Here is a 20,085-nt window from a genome sequence, read left to right on the forward strand (position 1 = left end):
AGACACTAGTCGCCTGCATTGCTCAGGTGGATTTGGGCCCATTCTTCCACACACACTCCTCACATCCTGTATGGAGACACTAGTCGCCTGCATTGCTCAGGTGGATTTGGCCCATTCTTCCGCACACACTCCTCACATCCTGTATGGAGACACTAGTCGCCTGCATTGCTCAGGTGGATTTTGGCCCATTCTTCCGCACACACTCCTCACATCCTGTATGGAGACACTAGTCGCCTGCATTGCTCAGGTGGATTTGGGCCCATTCTTCCACACACACTCCTCACATCCTGTATGGAAACACTAGTCACCTGCATTGCTCAGGTGGATTTTGGTCCATTCTTCCGCACACACTCCTCACATCCTGTATGGAGACACTGGTCGCCTGCATTGCTCAGGTGGATTTTGGCCCAGTCTTCCACACACACTCCTCACATCCTGCAGGTCCCGGCTCCTTCTATGAACTTTGGGCTTTAGTTCCGTCCATACATTTTGTCTTGGATTCAGCTCCGGTGATCGGCTCGGACATTCCAAGTTCTAGCAGATATATTGTCTTTATCTTAAACCAGTGTAGAGTTTCCTTAGCCGTGTGTTTGGGGTCATTGTCTGCTGAACTCTCCACCCTCGTTTCATCTTCATCATCCTGGTAGATGGCAGCAGATTTTTATCAGGAATGTCTCCTATATTTGTCCATCCTTTCTTCAATTATATGAAGTTTACCAGTACCATAGGCTGAAAAACAGCAGCACACTATGATGTTCTCACCTCCCTACTTCACTGTTGATGTTTTTAGGGTGATTTGCCTTTTGGCCTCCAAACATGGTGTGTATTATGGCCTCCAAAGAGTTCAGTTTTGGTCTCACCTGAACAGACTATGTTCTCCAGTATCTCACAGACTTGTCTAAATGTTGTTGAGCAAATTTAAATGCTCTTGAACATGCTTTTTGTTCAGCAATAGAGCCTTGTGTGGTGAGCGTGCATACAGGAGCGTGCATACAGGAGCGTGCATACAGGAGTGTACATACAGGTCATGGAGGGGTACTGCATTACTTATTGTTTTCTGTGAAACAATTGTACCTGCTGATTCCAGGTTTTTCTGTTGCTCTCCACAGATGTCATTGGCTCTTGGACAACTCTTGTGATAATTCTTTTCACTCCTCTGTCTGAGATCCTGTGCGGAGCACCTGGTCATGTATGGTTTATGTTCTTTCCACTTCCAGATTATGGCTCCAAAGTCCCTCAAGCCTTTAGTACTTTAGAAACTTTTCTGTAACCAATGCCATCAGTATGTTTTCTAAAAATAAGGTTGCAAAGGTCTTAAGACAGCTCACTGATTTTACCGATCATGAGATATTTCTTGTGTAGCACCTTTGTAATCAGACACCTTTTTATAAACCATCAGTTGAAATAGCTGATATTATTTTTCAATAATTGGGAGGTTTGCTTTCTAATTAGTGATAGATTTCAGCTGATGTTAGGATTTTTCAGGGATTTTTGCATCTCTTATACTTCATGTGTTCAATACTTTTCCCTGTCTCATTTCTCATTATTACACATAACTTATTTATGTACATCTATGATTTGATTTATTTGCCAGTGTGGATTGGATGGGTTGTTACGGACATCTGGTGAGAAATTCATGTCAAGAGCTCTTTTAGAAATGTATTTACCATATTTTTGGTTTTATAAGATGCACCGGATTATAAGACGCACCACAAATTTAGAGGACAAAAAAGGTAAAAAAAAAAAGGGTAGGTCCGTCTTTCAATCCGGTGGTCTCATATGGGGGGGTGGCAGTGGTGGAGGAGCAGGGTCACAGGAAGCAGGGGCGGTGGTGAAGCAGGGCGATGCAGTGAGTAGTATGGGTGGCGGGTGTCCCAGATGCTGTGAGGTAGGCAACTTCCAGAAACTGTTGGTGGTGGTGCTCAAAGAAATGGTGCCCGTAGTCGGGACGTGCGCAGATGGAGCTCTTAGCTCAATGACAAGCCAAGATCTTATCTGCACATGTGCCACCTCCGTTCGCCTTTTTCCTTAAGTCTGCTGCTGGGAGATCAGTGGGCTAGAGGCAGCGTGTCTGGAGATGAGCTCTATCTGTGCATGCCCTGCATCCGGGTGCAATTACTTGAACCCCGTACCACCGACATTTTAAGGATGCCCTCTACTTCACCGGTCCCAGCACAGCCCACTGCCACACAGGCTCCAAAACAGAGTGCCGCCGCTCCGGGTCCCAGCACAGCCCGCCGCCACACTGGCCCTAGCACAGCCTGCCTCCATGCCGGTCCAACCACTGACCACTACCGCACAGGCCACAGCACAGCCCGCCGCTGCACCGGCCCCAGCACAGCCCGCCACTGCACCGGTCCAACCACTGCCCACTACCACACAGGCCACAGCACAGCCCGCTGCCGAACCGGCCCCAGCACAGCCCACCACCGCACCGGACCAACCACTGACCACTAACGCACAGGCCACAGCACAGCCCGCCGCCGCACCAGCCCCAGCACAGCCCATCACCGCACCAGTCCAACCACTGCCCACTAACGCACAGGCCACAGCACAGCCTGCTACCGGTGCAGTGCACACATAATGCAAAGACAACTGATCTTCATCACGGAATTTGATCACATAGTCATCTGTTAAATGTTCTTCAAGACAATATGAAGCCGCAAACTATCTCCAACTGAAATATCTGCGGTGAGGCTCCACTCCCTGCACATTTACTGGGGCAGCAATATAATATGTGATTCATCTTAAAAACATGTTAGCAACCAAAAGGAAGACAATGCCAAGTCCATGAACTACTACTCCTGGTATAACAGATTAACTTCAGCACTGGATGCATCTTCCAATAGTTCTAGTGCTTTTGGTAAAAAATTCTCAGATGCACCTAATGGCCCTATCTGATAGAACATCTGACAGCCGGGTTGTAGCACAGCTCAGCTATGCTATGCAGAAGATCATGCTGATACCAGCTGCGTTTTCACCTAATGACCCTGTCTAATCAATCAGCACTGCTGTACCATAGCTAAATGCTGTTTTACATGTAGGGAGAGCAGAATCATACTCTAAAGTCAATACTCAACAACCAAGTACTGTATATGTGGAGTTTGTAAATATAAATAAATATTGGTCAAATAGTGGGTCACAGTCACTACATTCCAAACTATCAATGGTCATTTAATCCAGAAAAAATAAAATGTGCCCATATTCAGAAAATGGATAGAAGAGAAAACAGGGTGGCCTGCAGCACTGAGGAGGAGCAGGGTGCTGCTTGCAAATATAGTGATAGGAGATAAGAATGCGACCACCCATGCAGCTCTCAGAAGCACACATTGGACTAGTAGTGCACATTAGTAGTAGTCATGTATATGCCTCAATTTCGGGAATAATCCTTAAAAAAAATATGTTGTTTATATCTAATTTCTATAGGTGAAGCCATCTATGTATGGGGGCAGGTGATTCTTCTTTCTTCACAAAAATTTTCTGAAATGTAAAATACTTTTCTACCATCTTAGACATGTAGATAAGGAAGCATCCACAGATTTTTGCATGGGGTGTGAAGACTTTTGAAATCCAGTGACAGACAATTCTATAGAGATGTCACAGAGGGATGTGAATTATAAGATGTTTTTCCAAGTCACTTGCCATAAATCTTAATGTTGGTTCTGTGCCAGTCTCCTCACACCAAGATGAATGCGTCTTGCACAATTGTGAAGGGCGGTGCACCGGACCGGACAGGGTTACTACTTTAATATATGTAAATTAGCTTTAATACTGAGTGGTTATGATCCGGTAACCTATATAAACACTGCTGAGTGCCCAAGAAGTCACAGTCCGGGGCCGAAGAGGAGCAGGTAAGCATTACCTATGACCAATGTAGCACATTTTTAATGCTCACTAAAAATATCGGGATTTTTTTTGTCAAGAATTAAAAAAAAAAAAAAAGTTTAGAAATAGAAATTTGATCATTTTATTTTCAAATTTTAAAGGAAAAATAAACATAAAACTATTTTAATAATATTTAAAAAAATTAATAAAAAATAACATTATTTTGATAATATTTAGAAAAAGTACGGTAATTAAGAGTTTAGAAATTTTAGTTTGATAATTTTCTTTAAAAAGAGAATATAAAAAATAAAAATATTTTAATAATATTTTGAAAAAGTATCAAACATTTTATATCTTTGTACCGTGTTAGCAATTATTACCATCTTTTCAGTTAGCCATTAAAAGGTATCAACCACTGAGGACTCTCAGTTCTTTTAAACAATTTTTTTTATCAAACATTTTAGAAATTTTCATTTGATAATTTTATTTTAAAATTTTAAAAAGAAATAAAAAATAAAATTATTTTAGTAATATTTAGAAAAAACTTTAAAGAGAAAAAAAATAAAACTATTTTGATAACATTTGGAAAAAGCAATAAAAAGTTTAGAAATTTTAGTTTGATAATTTTCTTTAAAAAGAGAATATAAAAAATAAAACTATTTTAATAATAATTTGAAAAAGTATCAAAAATTTTAGAAATTTTCATTTGATAATTTTATTTTAAAATTTTAAAGAGAAAATAAAAGATAAAATTATTTTAGTAATATTTAGAAAAAATTTTAAAGCAAAAATAAAACTATTTTGGTAATATTTGGAAAAAGTAATAAAAAGTTTAGAAATTTTAATTTGATCATTTTATTTTAAAATTTTAAGGATAAAATAAAAACTAAAATTTATTTTAATAATATTTAATTTTTTTTTAAAGAGAAATAAAAAATAAAACTATTTTGATAATATTTAGAAAAAGCAATAAAAAGTTTAGAAATGTTAGTTTGATAATTTTCTTTAAAAAGAGAAAATAAAAAATCAAACTATTTTAATCAATTTCGAAAAAGTATTAAAAATTTTAGACATTTTCATTTGATAATTTTATTTTAAAGAGAAAATGAAAAATAAAATTATTTTAGTAATATTGAGAATTTTTTTTTAAAGAGAAAATAAAAAATAAAACTGATTTCGTAATATTTGGAAAAAGCAATAAAAAGTTTAGAAATTTTAATTTGATAATTTTATTTTAAAATTTTAAAGAGAAAATAAAAACTAAAATTATTTCAATAATATTTAGAAAAAAATGTAAAGAGAAATAAAAAATAAAATTATTTTGATGATATTGGGAAAACGCAATAAAAAGTTTAGAAATTTTAGTTTGATAATTTTCTTTAAAAAGAGAAAATAAAAAATCAAACTATTTTAATCATATTTTGAAAAAGTATCAAAAATTTTAGAAATTTCATTTGATAATTTTATTTTAAAGAGAAAATAAACATTAAAATTATTTTAGTAATATTGAGAATTTTTTTTAAAAAGAAAATAAAAAATAAAACTATTTTGGTAATATTTGGAAAAAGCAATAAAAAGTTTAGAAATTTTAATTTGATAATTTTATTTAAAAATTTTAAATAAAAGATAAAAAAAACTTTTTTAATATTTAGAAAAAGTAATAAAAAGTTAGGAAATTTTAATTTCATCATTTTATTTTCAAATTTTTAAGAGAAAAAAAATAAACCTATTTAATAATTAAAAAAATAAATAGAGTTTAGAATTTTTAATTTGATAATTTTTTTCAAATTTTAAAGAGGAAAAAAAAATAAAACTATTTTAATAATAAGTAGAAAAAGTAATAAAAAGGTTTGAAAATATTATTTTAAAATTTTTCAAAGAAGATAAAAATAAAACTATTTTAATAATACTTAGAGAAACTAATTAAAAGTTTAGAAATTTTAATTTGATAGTTTTATTTAAACATTTTAAAGACAAAATAAAAAAAAAATATATTTTTATAATATTTAGAAAAAGTAATAAAAAGTAGAAATGTTTAATTTTATAAATTTATTTGACATTTTCGAAAGGAAAAAATAAAAAAAAATTAGTAATATTTTATATATTAAAATATAATATTTATATATTTTAGTAATATTTAGAAAAAGTAATAAAACATGAAAATTAAATTGTCAAATTCAATTAATATTTTAAAGGAAACGTCTGGTTTTGATAATTAATTTCTTAATTTCTTAAATGTCCTTTATTTTTCTAGAGTTGGACATTGTTTTTTCTGGGGGACCCACTATGTTTGTACTTTATTTTTAGACATGTCTGTGCTTTGATTTTTTTTAAATTGTGCAATACCGCATCTCACCTGCGGAAGTGCTGTAGGGAAATGTAACAATTTCTGCCAAGTTGTAACAGATCTGTTTACACTTGTGTGTAATGTTACATTTTAATACTGCAGATTCATAATATCTTGTAACTAGTGGGGGGCTTCTTAGCAGATAGGTGGATGGAATACTTTGAGACCCCAGAAATAAAAGCAGATCCGTCACCAGATTTCACAATAAAATCTCCATCCATTAATAAATATATATAAAATACCTAATGAGGCTGTTATTTTTGCTTTGAAAATCCATATGAGTGTCTTTATAATCCGTTTTAAAATGTTTTCTTGCTTAATATCAGTACACCAGCCTCATCAGGTCCAAGTGCTATATTTAGTAGTGTAATGCTCTGATGTCATTTCTTCCATATAGAAGTTGGTTGCATGATTGATAACACATTTTATCAATAAGAAATACATCACCGCCCTAAACTCCTTATGTTCATTGTGCAAATCCTCTATATGAGGACATTTTTATTTGTACATTTTTGGCTAAAAATATTTTTTTCTATTGGGTTTTGTAAAAACTGGACTATTTCTATAGCTTCTGGTTGCACTGTCTATTGCTGGCTGTAGAAAGAGTTAACTGAGGATTTATCAGTGAGCTTGCTGTGACTGTAGAGTTTAATAATGGTATATTCTTTCTTCTGAGCTTCTAAAATTATGGTAGTTCTATAGCTTCTGAGTTGCACTGTCTATTGCTGGCTGTAGAAAGAGTTAACTGAGGACTTATCAGTGAGCTTGCTGTGACTGTAGAGTTTAATAATGGTATATTCTTTCTTCTGAGCTCCTAAAATTATGGTATTTCTATAGCTTCTGAGTTGCACTGTCTATTGCTGGCTGTGGAATGAGTTAACTGAGGATTTAACAGTGAGCTTGTTCTGACAGTAGAGTTTAATAATGGTATCTTCTTTTTCATGTGTTCTTCAAAATGTGGTATTTCTATAGCTTCTAGATACACTGTCTATTGCTGGCTGTAGAATGAGTTAACTGAGGACTTATCAGTGAGCTTGCTATGACAGTAGAGATTAATATTGGTATCTTCTTTCTCCTAAGCTCTTCAAAATATGGTATTTCTATAACTTTTGGATTGCACTGTCTATTGCTGGCTGTAGAAAGAGTTAACTGAGGACTTATCAGTGAGCTTGCTGTGACTGTAGAGTTTAATAATGGTATATTCTTTCTTCTGAGCTCCTAAAATTATGGTATTTCTATATCTTCTGAGTTGCACTGTCTATTGCTGGCTAGAGAATGAGTTAACTGAGGATTTCTCAGTGAGCTTGTTTTGACTGTAGAGTTCAATAATAGTATCTTCTTTCCCCTGAGCTCTTAGTAAGTTCAGCGCAGCTTTAATAGGATCACAAATCATTTGAAATCAGCTCAGGAGATTGAATATGTCATAATGAGCTCACTAATGGATTCTCAGTTAACTCATTTTCGCAATGGCAATTATAGTAAACAAACGGTGCAGAAATATTAATGAAACCCAACTGCAAAATGATATTAGCCAAAAATAAAAGCACGTAAGGAAAAGAAAACCCATATTAAGGGACCCCACCCTTTATATTATTGTTGCTCTGACCATATTGTTGTCCAAAGCTTTACTCAAATTCTGTACAATACATCTGTGTCATTGACAGAGAAGCTGAGATCGATGGAAGGAGCAACATAAAAAAATTAAAAGATTAGGCTTTTTTAATGCTAGTATCAATGCTTCTTCAATGTGCTGGATATTGGGGGTCTTGAAGGTTGGACCCCATGATGAGTATCAAAAGGAATAAATACTGCAAAAAAAACCCTAAAAAATTGCATCTTCCAAATAGAACAGGTGCGAGCTGCAACAAATACACAAAACACAAACAAAAGAACACAGCAGCAGCGAGTTTACAGATTGCTGCTGTATTCTTTTGTTTGTGTTTTATTTAATAAATACAGCGACGGTTCATAAGTGGCCACCACTAGATTCACAGGGGGGCATTTTTGTGCTAAGTAGGGGTCAAAAGTCAGACCTCAAGTGATCAGATTGTTATTATTTATGTTGGGAATAACCCTTAAAAGTTGAAAAAGATACAAATTGTCCTGAGATATTTCGCCATAAGCCCCTGATTGTCTGTGGACCCAGTTACAATTCGATACATAAAGCATCATGTGACATTGACCTGATGGATGGACGATGGTCAGTGACCCGCAGGGCCCAATAGAGGTCAGGTCTTGGGTTATTAGGAATATAGTTGCGTAATGTGGCAACCAAGTAAAAAAGACTCTGGGGAGATGACTCATGAGGCATCATGGAAGAGAGTGCTCTGAATGGCGGATTGTAAGCCTATGTGTTAGGGCCAGGTGGACGGGCAGACCCAGGAGGTGGATCCACTGGGCCGAACTCCTTGATGATGGTAAGGGGTCCGGTAGCTGGAGCACTACTGATAGCAGGACAGTCCGTGCACAAGAGTAGAATGGTGAAGTCCCTGGGACCACGGAGTCACTGATGGTAGTCCGGGTGACGGAGCTCCGGTTCGGAAGCCGAGATGTTGTCAGGCGTAGTCCGGAACCGATGGAGCGAGATGACGGGTCACCGCAGGGATCAGAGATGAAACGGACTGTCAGGATGGCAGATAGGCAGCGTTCGGGGCTCGGGATTCGGCAGGACCGGATGACGAGGCAGGATCGGCTCTAGAAGAGAGAGAGGTGAGTATCTCACAGGAACACAAGGAGACCTGACTCCTAGCTTAGGAAACACGAAGAACAGGCCCCGCCCACTTGGACACTTAACCCCTTTATACCCTGTACCTGTGAGACCAATTTCCTGTTAATGGACGCTGGCCCTTTAAGAAAGGGTCAATGACCGCGCGCGCGCCCTAATGCGCATGCGCGAGGCCCGGGTGCCAGAAGCCAGGGCAGGGAGCGGTGAGGAGGAAGCAGCAGAGCCGGGCTGGGGCTGAGAAGCCGACGAGCGCCGGGAGCGGGGACCAGGACGCCTGGGAAGCGCAGGCAATGGGGGCTGGAGACCGGGGAGAGACGCAGGGGAGCCGGGGAGCGTGGCAGGTGAGCCGGGGAGCAGAGGAAGGGACCCGGGGAGCATGACACTATGCCAAGAAAAGAAGGAAACGCAACAAGGACGATAAATATCCCAGAAGGTATCAGCAATTAGATTGCAAAGAGCATAATTAGGAGTTTAATAGAAAGAATAAAGTGAACTGTTAACACATAAATATAGTGCACATAATGTATAGATGCACAAAGCGAAGGGATTAATATTATAAACAAATAAAGAACTACTATAATGCTGCCCCTATGTGCAAGAATATAGCTACTGTAATACTACCTCTATATACAAGAATATAACTACTATAATACTGCCCCTATGTACAAGAATATAACTACTATAATACTGCCTCTATGTACAAGAATATAACTACTATAATACTGCCCCCTATATACAAGAATATAACTACTATAATACTGCCCCTATGCACAAGAATATAACTACTATAATACTACCCCCTATGTACAAGAATATAACTACTATAATACTGCCCCTATGTACAGGAATATAACTACTATAATACTGCCCCTATGTACAAGAATATAACTACTATAATACTGCCCCCTATGTACAAGAATATAACTACTATAATACTGCCCCCTATGTACAAGAATATAACTACTATAATACTGCCTCTATGTACAAGAATATAACTACTATAATACTGCCCCCTATATACAAGAATATAACTACTATAATACTGCCCCTATGCACAAGAATATAACTACTATAATACTACCCCCTATGTACAAGAATATAACTACTATAATACTGCCCCTATGTACAGGAATATAACTACTATAATACTGCCCCTATGTACAAGAATATAACTACTATAATACTGTCCCTATGTACAAGAATATAACTACTATAATACTGCCCCCTATGTACAAGAATATAACTACTATAATACTGCCCCTATGTACAAGAATATAACTACTATAATACTGCCCCCTATGTACAAGAATATAACTACTATAATACTACCCCCTATGTACAAGAATATAACTACTATAATACTGCCCCTATGTACAGGAATATAACTACTATAATACTGCCCCTATGTACAAGAATATAACTACTATAATACTGCCCCTATGTACAAGAATATAACTACTATAATACTGCCCCCTATGTACAAGAATATAACTACTATAATACTGCCCCTATGTACAAGAATATAACTACTATAATACTGCTCTCTATGTACAAGAATATAACTGCTATAATACTGCTCCTATGTACAAGAATATAACTACTATAATACTGCCCCTATGTACAAGAATATAACTGCTATAATACTGCTCCTATGTACAAGAATATAACTACTATAATACTGCCCCTATGTACAAGAATATAACTACTATAATACTGCTCTCTATGTACAAGAATATAACTGCTATAATACTGCTCCTATGTACAAGAATATAACTACTATAATACTGCCCCTATGTACAAGAATATAACTGCTATAATACTGCTCCTATGTACAAGAATATAACTACTATAATACTGCCTCTATGTACAAGAATATAACTATTATAATACTGCCCCCTATGTACAAGAATATAACTACTATAATACTGCCCCTATGTACAAGAATATAACTACTATAATACTGCCCCTATGTACAAGAATATAACTACTATAATACTGCTCCTATGTACAAGAATATAACTACTATAATACTGCCCCTATGTACAGGAATATAACTACTATAATACTGCCCCTATGTACAAGAATATAACTACTATAATACTGCCCCCTATGTACAAGAATATAACTACTATAATACTGCCCCTATGTACAAGAATATAACTACTATAATACTGGCCCTATGTACAAGAATATAACTACTATAATACTGCCCCTATGTACAGGGATATAACTGCTATAATACTGCCCCCTATATACAAAAATATAACTACTATAATACTGCCCCTATGTACAAGAATATAACTACTATAATACTGCCCCTATGTACAGGGATATAACTGCTATAATACTGCCCCCTATATACAAAAATATAACTACTATAATACTGCCCCTATGTACAAGAATATAACTACTATAATACTGCCCCTATGTACAAGAATATAACTACTATAATACTGCTCTCTATGTACAAGAATATAACTGCTATAATACTGCTCCTATGTACAAGAATATAACTACTATAATACTGCCCCTATGTACAAGAATATAACTGCTATAATACTGCTCCTATGTACAAGAATATAACTACTATAATACTGCCTCTATGTACAAGAATATAACTATTATAATACTGCCCCCTATGTACAAGAATATAACTACTATAATACTGCCCCTATGTACAAGAATATAACTACTATAATACTGCCCCTATGTACAAGAATATAACTACTATAATACTGCTCCTATGTACAAGAATATAACTACTATAATACTGCCCCTATGTACAGGAATATAACTACTATAATACTGCCCCTATGTACAAGAATATAACTACTATAATACTGCCCCCTATGTACAAGAATATAACTACTATAATACTGCCCCTATGTACAAGAATATAACTACTATAATACTGGCCCTATGTACAAGAATATAACTACTATAATACTGCCCCTATGTACAAGAATATAACTATTATAATACTGCCCCCTATGTACAAGAATATAACTACTATAATACTGCCCCTATGTACAAGAATATAACTACTATAATACTGCCCCTATGTACAAGAATATAACTACTATAATACTGCTCCTATGTACAAGAATATAACTACTATAATACTGCCCCTATGTACAAGAATATAACTACTATAATACTGCCCCTATGTACAGGGATATAACTGCTATAATACTGCCCCCTATATACAAGAATATAACTACTATAATACTGCCCCTATGTACAAGAATATAACTACTATAATACTGGCCCTATGTACAGGGATATAACTGCTATAATACTGCCCCCTATATACAAAAATATAACTACTATAATACTGCCCCTATGTACAAGAATATAACTACTATAATACTGCCCCTATGTACAGGGATATAACTGCTATAATACTGCCCCCTATGTACAGAGATGTAACTGCTATAATATGAGCTCAACACTGAATGTTACAGGATTGCAGTTTCTGTAAATAATTGTATATTTTGTCACAACCTTCTTTTGTCCGTTCCGTCTCATTAATATTCCTGAATTAATGGCTCCGGATCACCCTGTGGCCCCTGTGGTAGGATCAGTGTTTAGTGACAGCAGATAAGCCGGGATGTATTGGGAAACAAATTACCTGTCAGCTGCATTAATGATTTGGCTGCGGGGCGATTCCATCTCATTACGCGGCGTTCCGCCTAGCAGCGGTTGGACTGGTTTGTAAGTGACAAGTGTTCTCTCTGGTGGCAGGAGTCCAGAATGCATTTATAAGGCTATTTATACCTTGTAATTGGCTTCTGCAGAAACTGATCTGCAAAACATATAAAACAATAGAGATAAAGACAAATAAAGATCAGGCTTCAGAAAAGACAATGGATCAATGCTGCAGTATGAAAGGATATACACTGACACTCGGGGTACAGGATAATGACACTGGGGGTACAAGCAGTGGCGTAACTACTGTAGAGTCCAATGGGCCCAGATGCAAAATTTGGACCTAGACTCCACCGCCTCCGCCTCCTCGAGGTACATAATAATGACGCTGACACTTGGCTCTTTCCCTCAGCACCCAGCTTTCCCATACTCCAATATCCCGATATAATGCATCTCATAGTCCTCCATATATTATAATGCATCCCCCATAGGGCTCCATATAGTATAATGCAGCCCCCTTAGTCCCTCATATATTATAATGCACCCCTCATAGTTATCTCTATATTATAATGCATCCCCCATAGTCCTTCATATCATATAATGCATCTCATAGTCCTCCATATAGTATAATACACTCCCCATAGTCCTCCATATAGTATAATGCATCCCAGAGTCCTGCATATAATTTAATGCACTCCTCATAGTCATCCATGTATTTTAATGCACCCCATATTCCTCAATATAGTATAATGCTCCCCCATAGTCCTCCATATAGTATTATGCAGCCCCCATATTCCTCCATATAGTATTATAGAGCCCACATATTCCTCCATATAGTATTATGCAGAATACATATTCCTCCATATAGTATTATGCAGAGTGCATAGTCCTGTATATAGTATTATGCAGCCCCCATATAGTATTATGCAGCCCCCATATAGTAGTATACAGCACTTATATTCCTCCATATAGTATTATGCAGCCCCATACAGTAGTATGCAACCCATATAGTAGTATGCAGTTCTTATATTCCTCCATATAGTAGTATGCAGCTCCCATATTCCACCATGTAGTATTAGGTAGCCACTTATAATAGTATGCAGCATTCATTTTCCACCATATAGTATTATGCGCCCCTATATAGTAGTATACAGCCCTTATATTCCACCATATGGTAGTATGCAGCCCCCATATAGTAGTATGCAGCCCACATATTCCGCCATATAGCATTATGCAGCCTACATATTCATCCATATAGTATTATGTAGAGTGCATAGTCCTGCATATAGTATTATACAGCCCCCATATAGTAGTATACAGCCCTTATATTCCTCCATATAGTATTATTCAGCCCCATATAGTAGTATGCAACACATACAGTAGTATGCAGCCCTTATATTCCTCCATACAGTAGTATGCAGCTCCCATATTCCACCATTAGTATTATGCAGCCCTCGTATATTAGTATGCAGCCTTTACATTCTTCCATATAGTAGTATGCAGACCCATATTCCACCATATAGTGTTATGCAGCCTCCATATAATAGTTTGGAGCCCTTATATTCCTCCACACAGTAGTATGCAGCCCTCATATTCCATTATATAGTATTATGCAGCCCCCATATAGCAGTATACAGCCCTTTATATTCCACCATATACTAATATGGAGCCCCAATATAGTATTATGCAGCCACCATATTCCTCCATATAGTAGTATGCAGCCCCCATGTTGCTTAATGCACCTCTATAGTCCTCTGGCCACTGTGATTAAATACATAAATACTGACTTCTCATTTCCCCTCTGCTCCGGTTTCCTCAGCGTGTCCACTGTTCTGCTGCACTGTACATCTCAGCACAGCATCCGCCCTCTCTCTCATCATTGCTTTCAATTGTATTGGCATCTTTGATGCCAATACAATTGAAAGCGCAATCACCCAACTTACAGGCTCCATAGCCTTTGTATAGCCTGCTGCCATTGGGGGTACACCACTGGATGAAGTCTTTGGGCCTCCTGAACCCTCAGGCCTGGTAGTGATCGCGACCCCTGCAACGGTGATCGTTCCTCCCCTGGGTAAAGGATAAAAACACAGACACTTGGGGTACAGGGTAATGACGCTGACACTCAGGGTACAGGGTAATGACACTGACACTGGGGGTACAGGATAATGACACTGACACTGGGGGTACAGGATAATGATGCTGACACTCGGGGTACAGGATAATGACACTGACACTGGGGGTACAGGATAATGACACTGACACTGGGGGTACAGGATAATGACACTGACACTGGGGGTACAGGATAATGATGCTGACACTCGGGGTACAGGGTAATGATGCTGACACTGGGGGTACAGGATAATGACACTGACACTGGGGGTACAGGATAATGACACTGACACTGGGGGTACAGGATAATGACACTGACACTGGGGGTACAGGATAATGACACTGACACTGGGGGTACAGGATAATGACACTGACACTGGGGGTACAGGATAATGACACTGATACTCGGGGTACGGGATAATGACACTGATCCTGGCGGTACAGGATAATGACTCTTATAATCGGGGTAGAGGATAATGACGCTGACACTGGGGGTACAGGATAATGACACTCGGTACAGGATAATGACAATGACACTGGGGGTACAGGATAATGACACTCGGTACAGGATAATGATGCTGACACTGGGGGTACAGGATAATGACACTGACACTGGGGTACAGGATAATGATGCTGACACTGGGGGTACAGGATAATGATGCTGACACTGGGGGTACAGGATAATGGCACTGACACTGGGGGTACAGGATAATGACACTGACACTGGGGGTACAGGATAATGACACTGACACTGGGGGTACAGGATAATGACACTGACACTGGGGGTACAGGATAATGACACTGACACTGGGGGTACAGGATAATGACGCTGACACTGGGGGTACAGGATAATGACACTGATACTCGGGGTACGGGATAATGACACTGATCCTGGCGGTACAGGATAATGACTCTTATAATCGGGGTAGAGGATAATGACGCTGACACTGGGGGTACAGGATAATGACACTGACACTCGGGGTACAGGGTAATGACACTGATACTTGGGTTTAGAACAGCTTTACTGCTGATCATTGCTACTTTGTCTCTTAATATGCAATAATGTTTCTTTTTTTCCTTTTTTAGATATGGGGGCCCTCTGGATTGTTCACTTTTGCTTGTGGGGAGCATTATTTTCTGGTAAGATCTAAAATGACAATTAATATATTCTAAATAAATTAATTTAACAAACAAAACAATTGAAATAAATGATCTTGCCAATATTCTATTATTTCTTTGATTTATAGCTTCTCATGAATTGTACTGCAATGTCCGTTTCTGCCACTAGATGGCGCTAGGGGAATTGTTTGAACACATGACTGACTAGATTCTCCCTAACAGCACACCATGTGGTTACAGGAGGAACTGCAGGACATTGTTAGTAAATATTGAGAATTCCGCTTTCTTGTTGAATATTTAAGAAAAAAAAGTCAGAAGAAAAATATATATAAATCACTGTTTATTTTTTTGCCTTTTTTTTCTCCAACAAATACATCTTTTAACCTTGTTTTATAGCTTATTATGCACGTTAAGCAGAATAATGTGTTTTTTCCACAGCATAAATACATCCATCCATTGGTCAGAGACTTAATATTTCATCAAAATTCTCAATTAATTAGAAATTCCTGCAATCTCCCCATTTTTAATGGACCGTGAACCCCTCACCTGAATTTTGCACTTCTGCTCTGTAGATTTGCTATGTTTATTAATGATACCAGTATTAAGTCAATAGTTCTTCATTAGCTATACCAGGACAGGTAATTCTGAGGACCACCCTTATCTCTGAGGACCACCTTTATCTCTATGGGCCATGTCCACACTCTACCAAGTTCTGAAGACTTTTTGCATTTAACTGTTAATTAACATTTGCAACAGTTTTTGTAATATTAATACTTTACTTTTCCTTTGTTTACATGTTGTTCCCTAGGAGACCGACCACTGCTGCTGCTTAGTTTGTACGCAGTTGCTGAAGCTGGCCGGGATTAGGGGTTGAAACCAATTTATCACCAGGATTTTACTATGTAATCTGAGAGCAGCATGATGTAGGGGCGGTGACCCTGATTCCAGCGATGTGTCACTTACTGTTCTGCTTGTTGTAAATTGTGATACAGTCACTGTTTTATCAGTTACAGATCTCAGAATGCTGATTCTTAAAATCCCACCCACAACACTGATTGACTGCTTTTTGTGTGCACTGTGCATAGGCAGATAATGGCTAATCAGTTGTGCACTGTGCATAGGCAGAAAATACTACCCTGCCAACTGCCTGCAGCTTTCATTCCCTTCCCCCCCTGATATTTTCAGTCCTGTATCCCCTCCCTGGAATCACCTCCATACCCCCAGAGTTAAGTATAGCCTCTTTCCCATTCCTTGTGGGAGCGCTAGTGTCCAACTTTAGAAAATACTATTCATTGTTGGGGCTGAATTACACAGAATAGGAAGACTAGAGGAGGCACTAGTCCACAAACATACAGCTTAGTAAGTGACACATAAGTGGAATCATTTCCTATATCATAAGCAAAGCCTGCTGACAGATTGCCTTTAACAATGATCCCAATGCTTACAAGCTCAATAAAACAGAGCTTGTAAGCACTTTGAATATTCGGCCATTGTTTCTAGACTTCAGTGGTGGTCGGTCTCCTAGTCAACGTGCTTGTATATAAATGAAAAGTGGTAATAGCACAAGTATAATAAACATTAAATCCAAAAAGAACTATCTTTACAATAGCCAACTATGAAGGTGGCAATAACTCTTTGCACCTATTTATGAATTTTGCAAGCTTCTGGACGGTACCTGGAGTCCGTTTTTGCCCTATTTGCACCACTTTTGTTGAGCACACTCCTTCCCCTCCCGGCTAAGCTCCAACCACTTTTCAAAAAGTTGGAGGAACTGTCCAAAACTGGAGTAAAAATACCAAAAATTTTGCAACATTTCAGTTTTATGCTAGAATTTTGGCACAAAAATTGCCGGATGAGTCCTCTCTTTTAGGTTTTCTAGCCAGAAGAAAGGATGCATCATCTACCCATAGAATGGAATTTGTGGTCAGGTTCTTGAGATGTACCTGTACCAATTTTCCCATTCCACAACACTGCCAGGACATCAAGTTAGTCAGACTGTCACGGTTCCGATGTGCGGAGCATTGTGTGCTTTGTAATGCTCTGCCCAGCTCTCCTGCAGAGCCGGTACTTGTCTGTTTCGTTGCGTAGAGCGTTTTGGAGGTTTAGATGCTCTGCTGTTTGTCTTGAGCTCCTGTGGATGGGTTGTTTCTCAGCACTGGGTCCTACGCTGGTGCTGGTATGGGCTTTCCCAGATGCTCCTCGTTCCGGGTGATTGCTCTGCTTCATTAGAGAGCATCATTGCCCGGACTGTTGCCAGTCATATTTCCTGGTTCTGCAGTAAGTGCTCTTGGCTCCCGTTTGTGTACAGTGATCTGATCTTGGCTTCTCAACTCTGGACTGTAGTTGACTCTGCTCAGCCCACTCCCCTGACTTTGTCATGACCTCCTGGTTTCTGACCTCGGACCTTCTCCTGACCATGTCTTCTCCTGCTCCCTATATCTTATACTTACACTCCTGGTATGCTGACCCTTGGCCTGTATCTTGATCTTGTCTCTGCCTGCTCCCTGTTCTTCTCGTTACCTCCTGGCTTCTGACCTCGGACCTTCTCCTGACCACATCTCCTCCTGCTCCCTGTATCCTATACATTCTCTCCTGGTATCCTGACCCTCGGCCTGTATCTTGATCTCGTTTCTGCTTGCTCCCTGTTCTTATCGTTAACTCCTGGCTTCTGACCTCGGACCTTCTCCTGACCACATCACCTCCTGCTCACTGTATCCTATACATACTCTCCTGGTATCCTGACCCTCGGCCTGTATCTTGATCTCGTCTATGCCTGCTCCCTGTGTCCTGTCGTGTCCTTCTGGTTCCGGATCCTGGCTTATCTGGCTACCTCTCCGTTCACACTGCCATCAAACTATGCCACATAGTGTTGAGCATCACACTTTAAGGCTCTGATTGAGTGAAGCAAGATTTTGTCCCCAATGATTTCACATCCACTAGAAACTGTAACTAATATGTTGCAGAACCTCATACTTTATGTAAACAATTATTTATGTTTCCAAACACTTTTTACTTTTCAGATTTCGGAAGGGCGTCTCTTCTTGGAGAAAAGTTCATGATAACTTTTATGCAGAATGGACCTCCGAATGTAAGCAATCAAAACAAGGACCTCCGGATTAGTGGCACCATGGACAAGACCAACGTTACGATTCAAGTCCTCGGAGGGGCTTTCCCGAGAAACATCAGTGTAGTTGTAAACAGTAGAACCACAGTCTCTGTGACTCTGCCTGAGTCCGTGGAGATTAGGGGGAACGTGAATTTCAATAATCCGGTCTATGTGACCTCTGACGCGCCCATCACTGTCCTTTCGATGAACTCCAGACAGCAAAGTGCGGAGACTTCAGTTGTGTATCCACTGTCCGCACTGGGAACAAAATATTGCTTAGTAACACCAAAAACTGGGGCATCGGGCACTTCAAAGGTTTTTTCGGTCATAGCAGGACCTGAAGAAGCTACAGTTGAAATTGACCTCAAAGGTTCGGTCCAAATCAATAGTCAGAGGTACGCAGCTAACAGCGTGGCCACTGTTAATCTTCCAGCCTTCCATGGAATCCAAGTGTTGAGTTCTGAGGACTTGACAGGTTCTCAGGTGAGATCTACGAAACCTGTGGCTGTATGGTCCGGGCACACATGTGCCCAGAAGAACACCGGGTGCAACCACGTCTACGAGCAGCTTCAACCAGTCTCGAGCTGGGGAAAACACTATCTTGTCGCCCCACTATCTTTTCAAAAGAATGCAGACTTGGTCTATGTTGTTGCAGCAGGCAAAACTGAGGTCAACTATTTTGTAGATACCACGCAAAAAAAAGAAACCATGGTGGCCGGCCAAGTGTTGGAAATAGAACAGTCGACAACACCGTTGAGAATTGAAGCAAGTAGTCCCGTAGAAGTCACCTTCTTCAACACTGGCGGAAGAGCCACAAGGTTCGAGTATGACCCATTTCTGATGAATATCATAGATGTTGATCATTATTGTATCTCCTACTACTTGTACGGCCAACGTGGAATTGATAACTATGCCATCATCATAGCAGAGCGTTCCGCCATTGCAGACATTAGATTTGACGGAAGATCTCTCCAGCACCTAAAATGGACAGAAATACCCGGAACGGACTATCGTTGGCTTGAACACAACTATGGAAACAGTCTGACATCTCACAGAGTGGAACATCCCAGCAAAGCGTTTGGTCTACAAAGCGTCGGCATTGGGTCATCTTTTAGTTACGGCTCTCCTGGAACATGTGTGAAAGGTAAAATTATTTATTACATTTTAGAACTTTCTTTTTTCACAGGCACAAATCATACATTATAC

The 20,085-nt window shown here is 38.7% G+C and overlaps 1 protein-coding gene across 1 annotated transcript in view; it reads left to right on the forward strand.

The window, feature by feature from the left end:
* The first annotated feature begins 3,822 nt into the window (after positions 1-3,822).
* The window catches only part of LOC142256561 (IgGFc-binding protein-like), a 112,202-nt gene continuing 95,939 nt past the window's right edge, over positions 3,823-20,085 (forward strand). Inside the window, exons 1-3 of the mRNA XM_075328320.1 lie at positions 3,823-3,851; positions 15,741-15,794; positions 18,794-20,023. Coding sequence (XP_075184435.1) covers positions 15,743-15,794; positions 18,794-20,023 — 1,282 coding nt within the window. The 5' untranslated portion in view covers positions 3,823-3,851; positions 15,741-15,742. The remainder of the gene's footprint in view (positions 3,852-15,740; positions 15,795-18,793; positions 20,024-20,085) is intronic.

Source organism: Anomaloglossus baeobatrachus, chromosome 11, assembly GCF_048569485.1.
Source record: "Anomaloglossus baeobatrachus isolate aAnoBae1 chromosome 11, aAnoBae1.hap1, whole genome shotgun sequence".
NCBI classification, from domain to species: Eukaryota; Metazoa; Chordata; class Amphibia; order Anura; family Aromobatidae; genus Anomaloglossus; species Anomaloglossus baeobatrachus.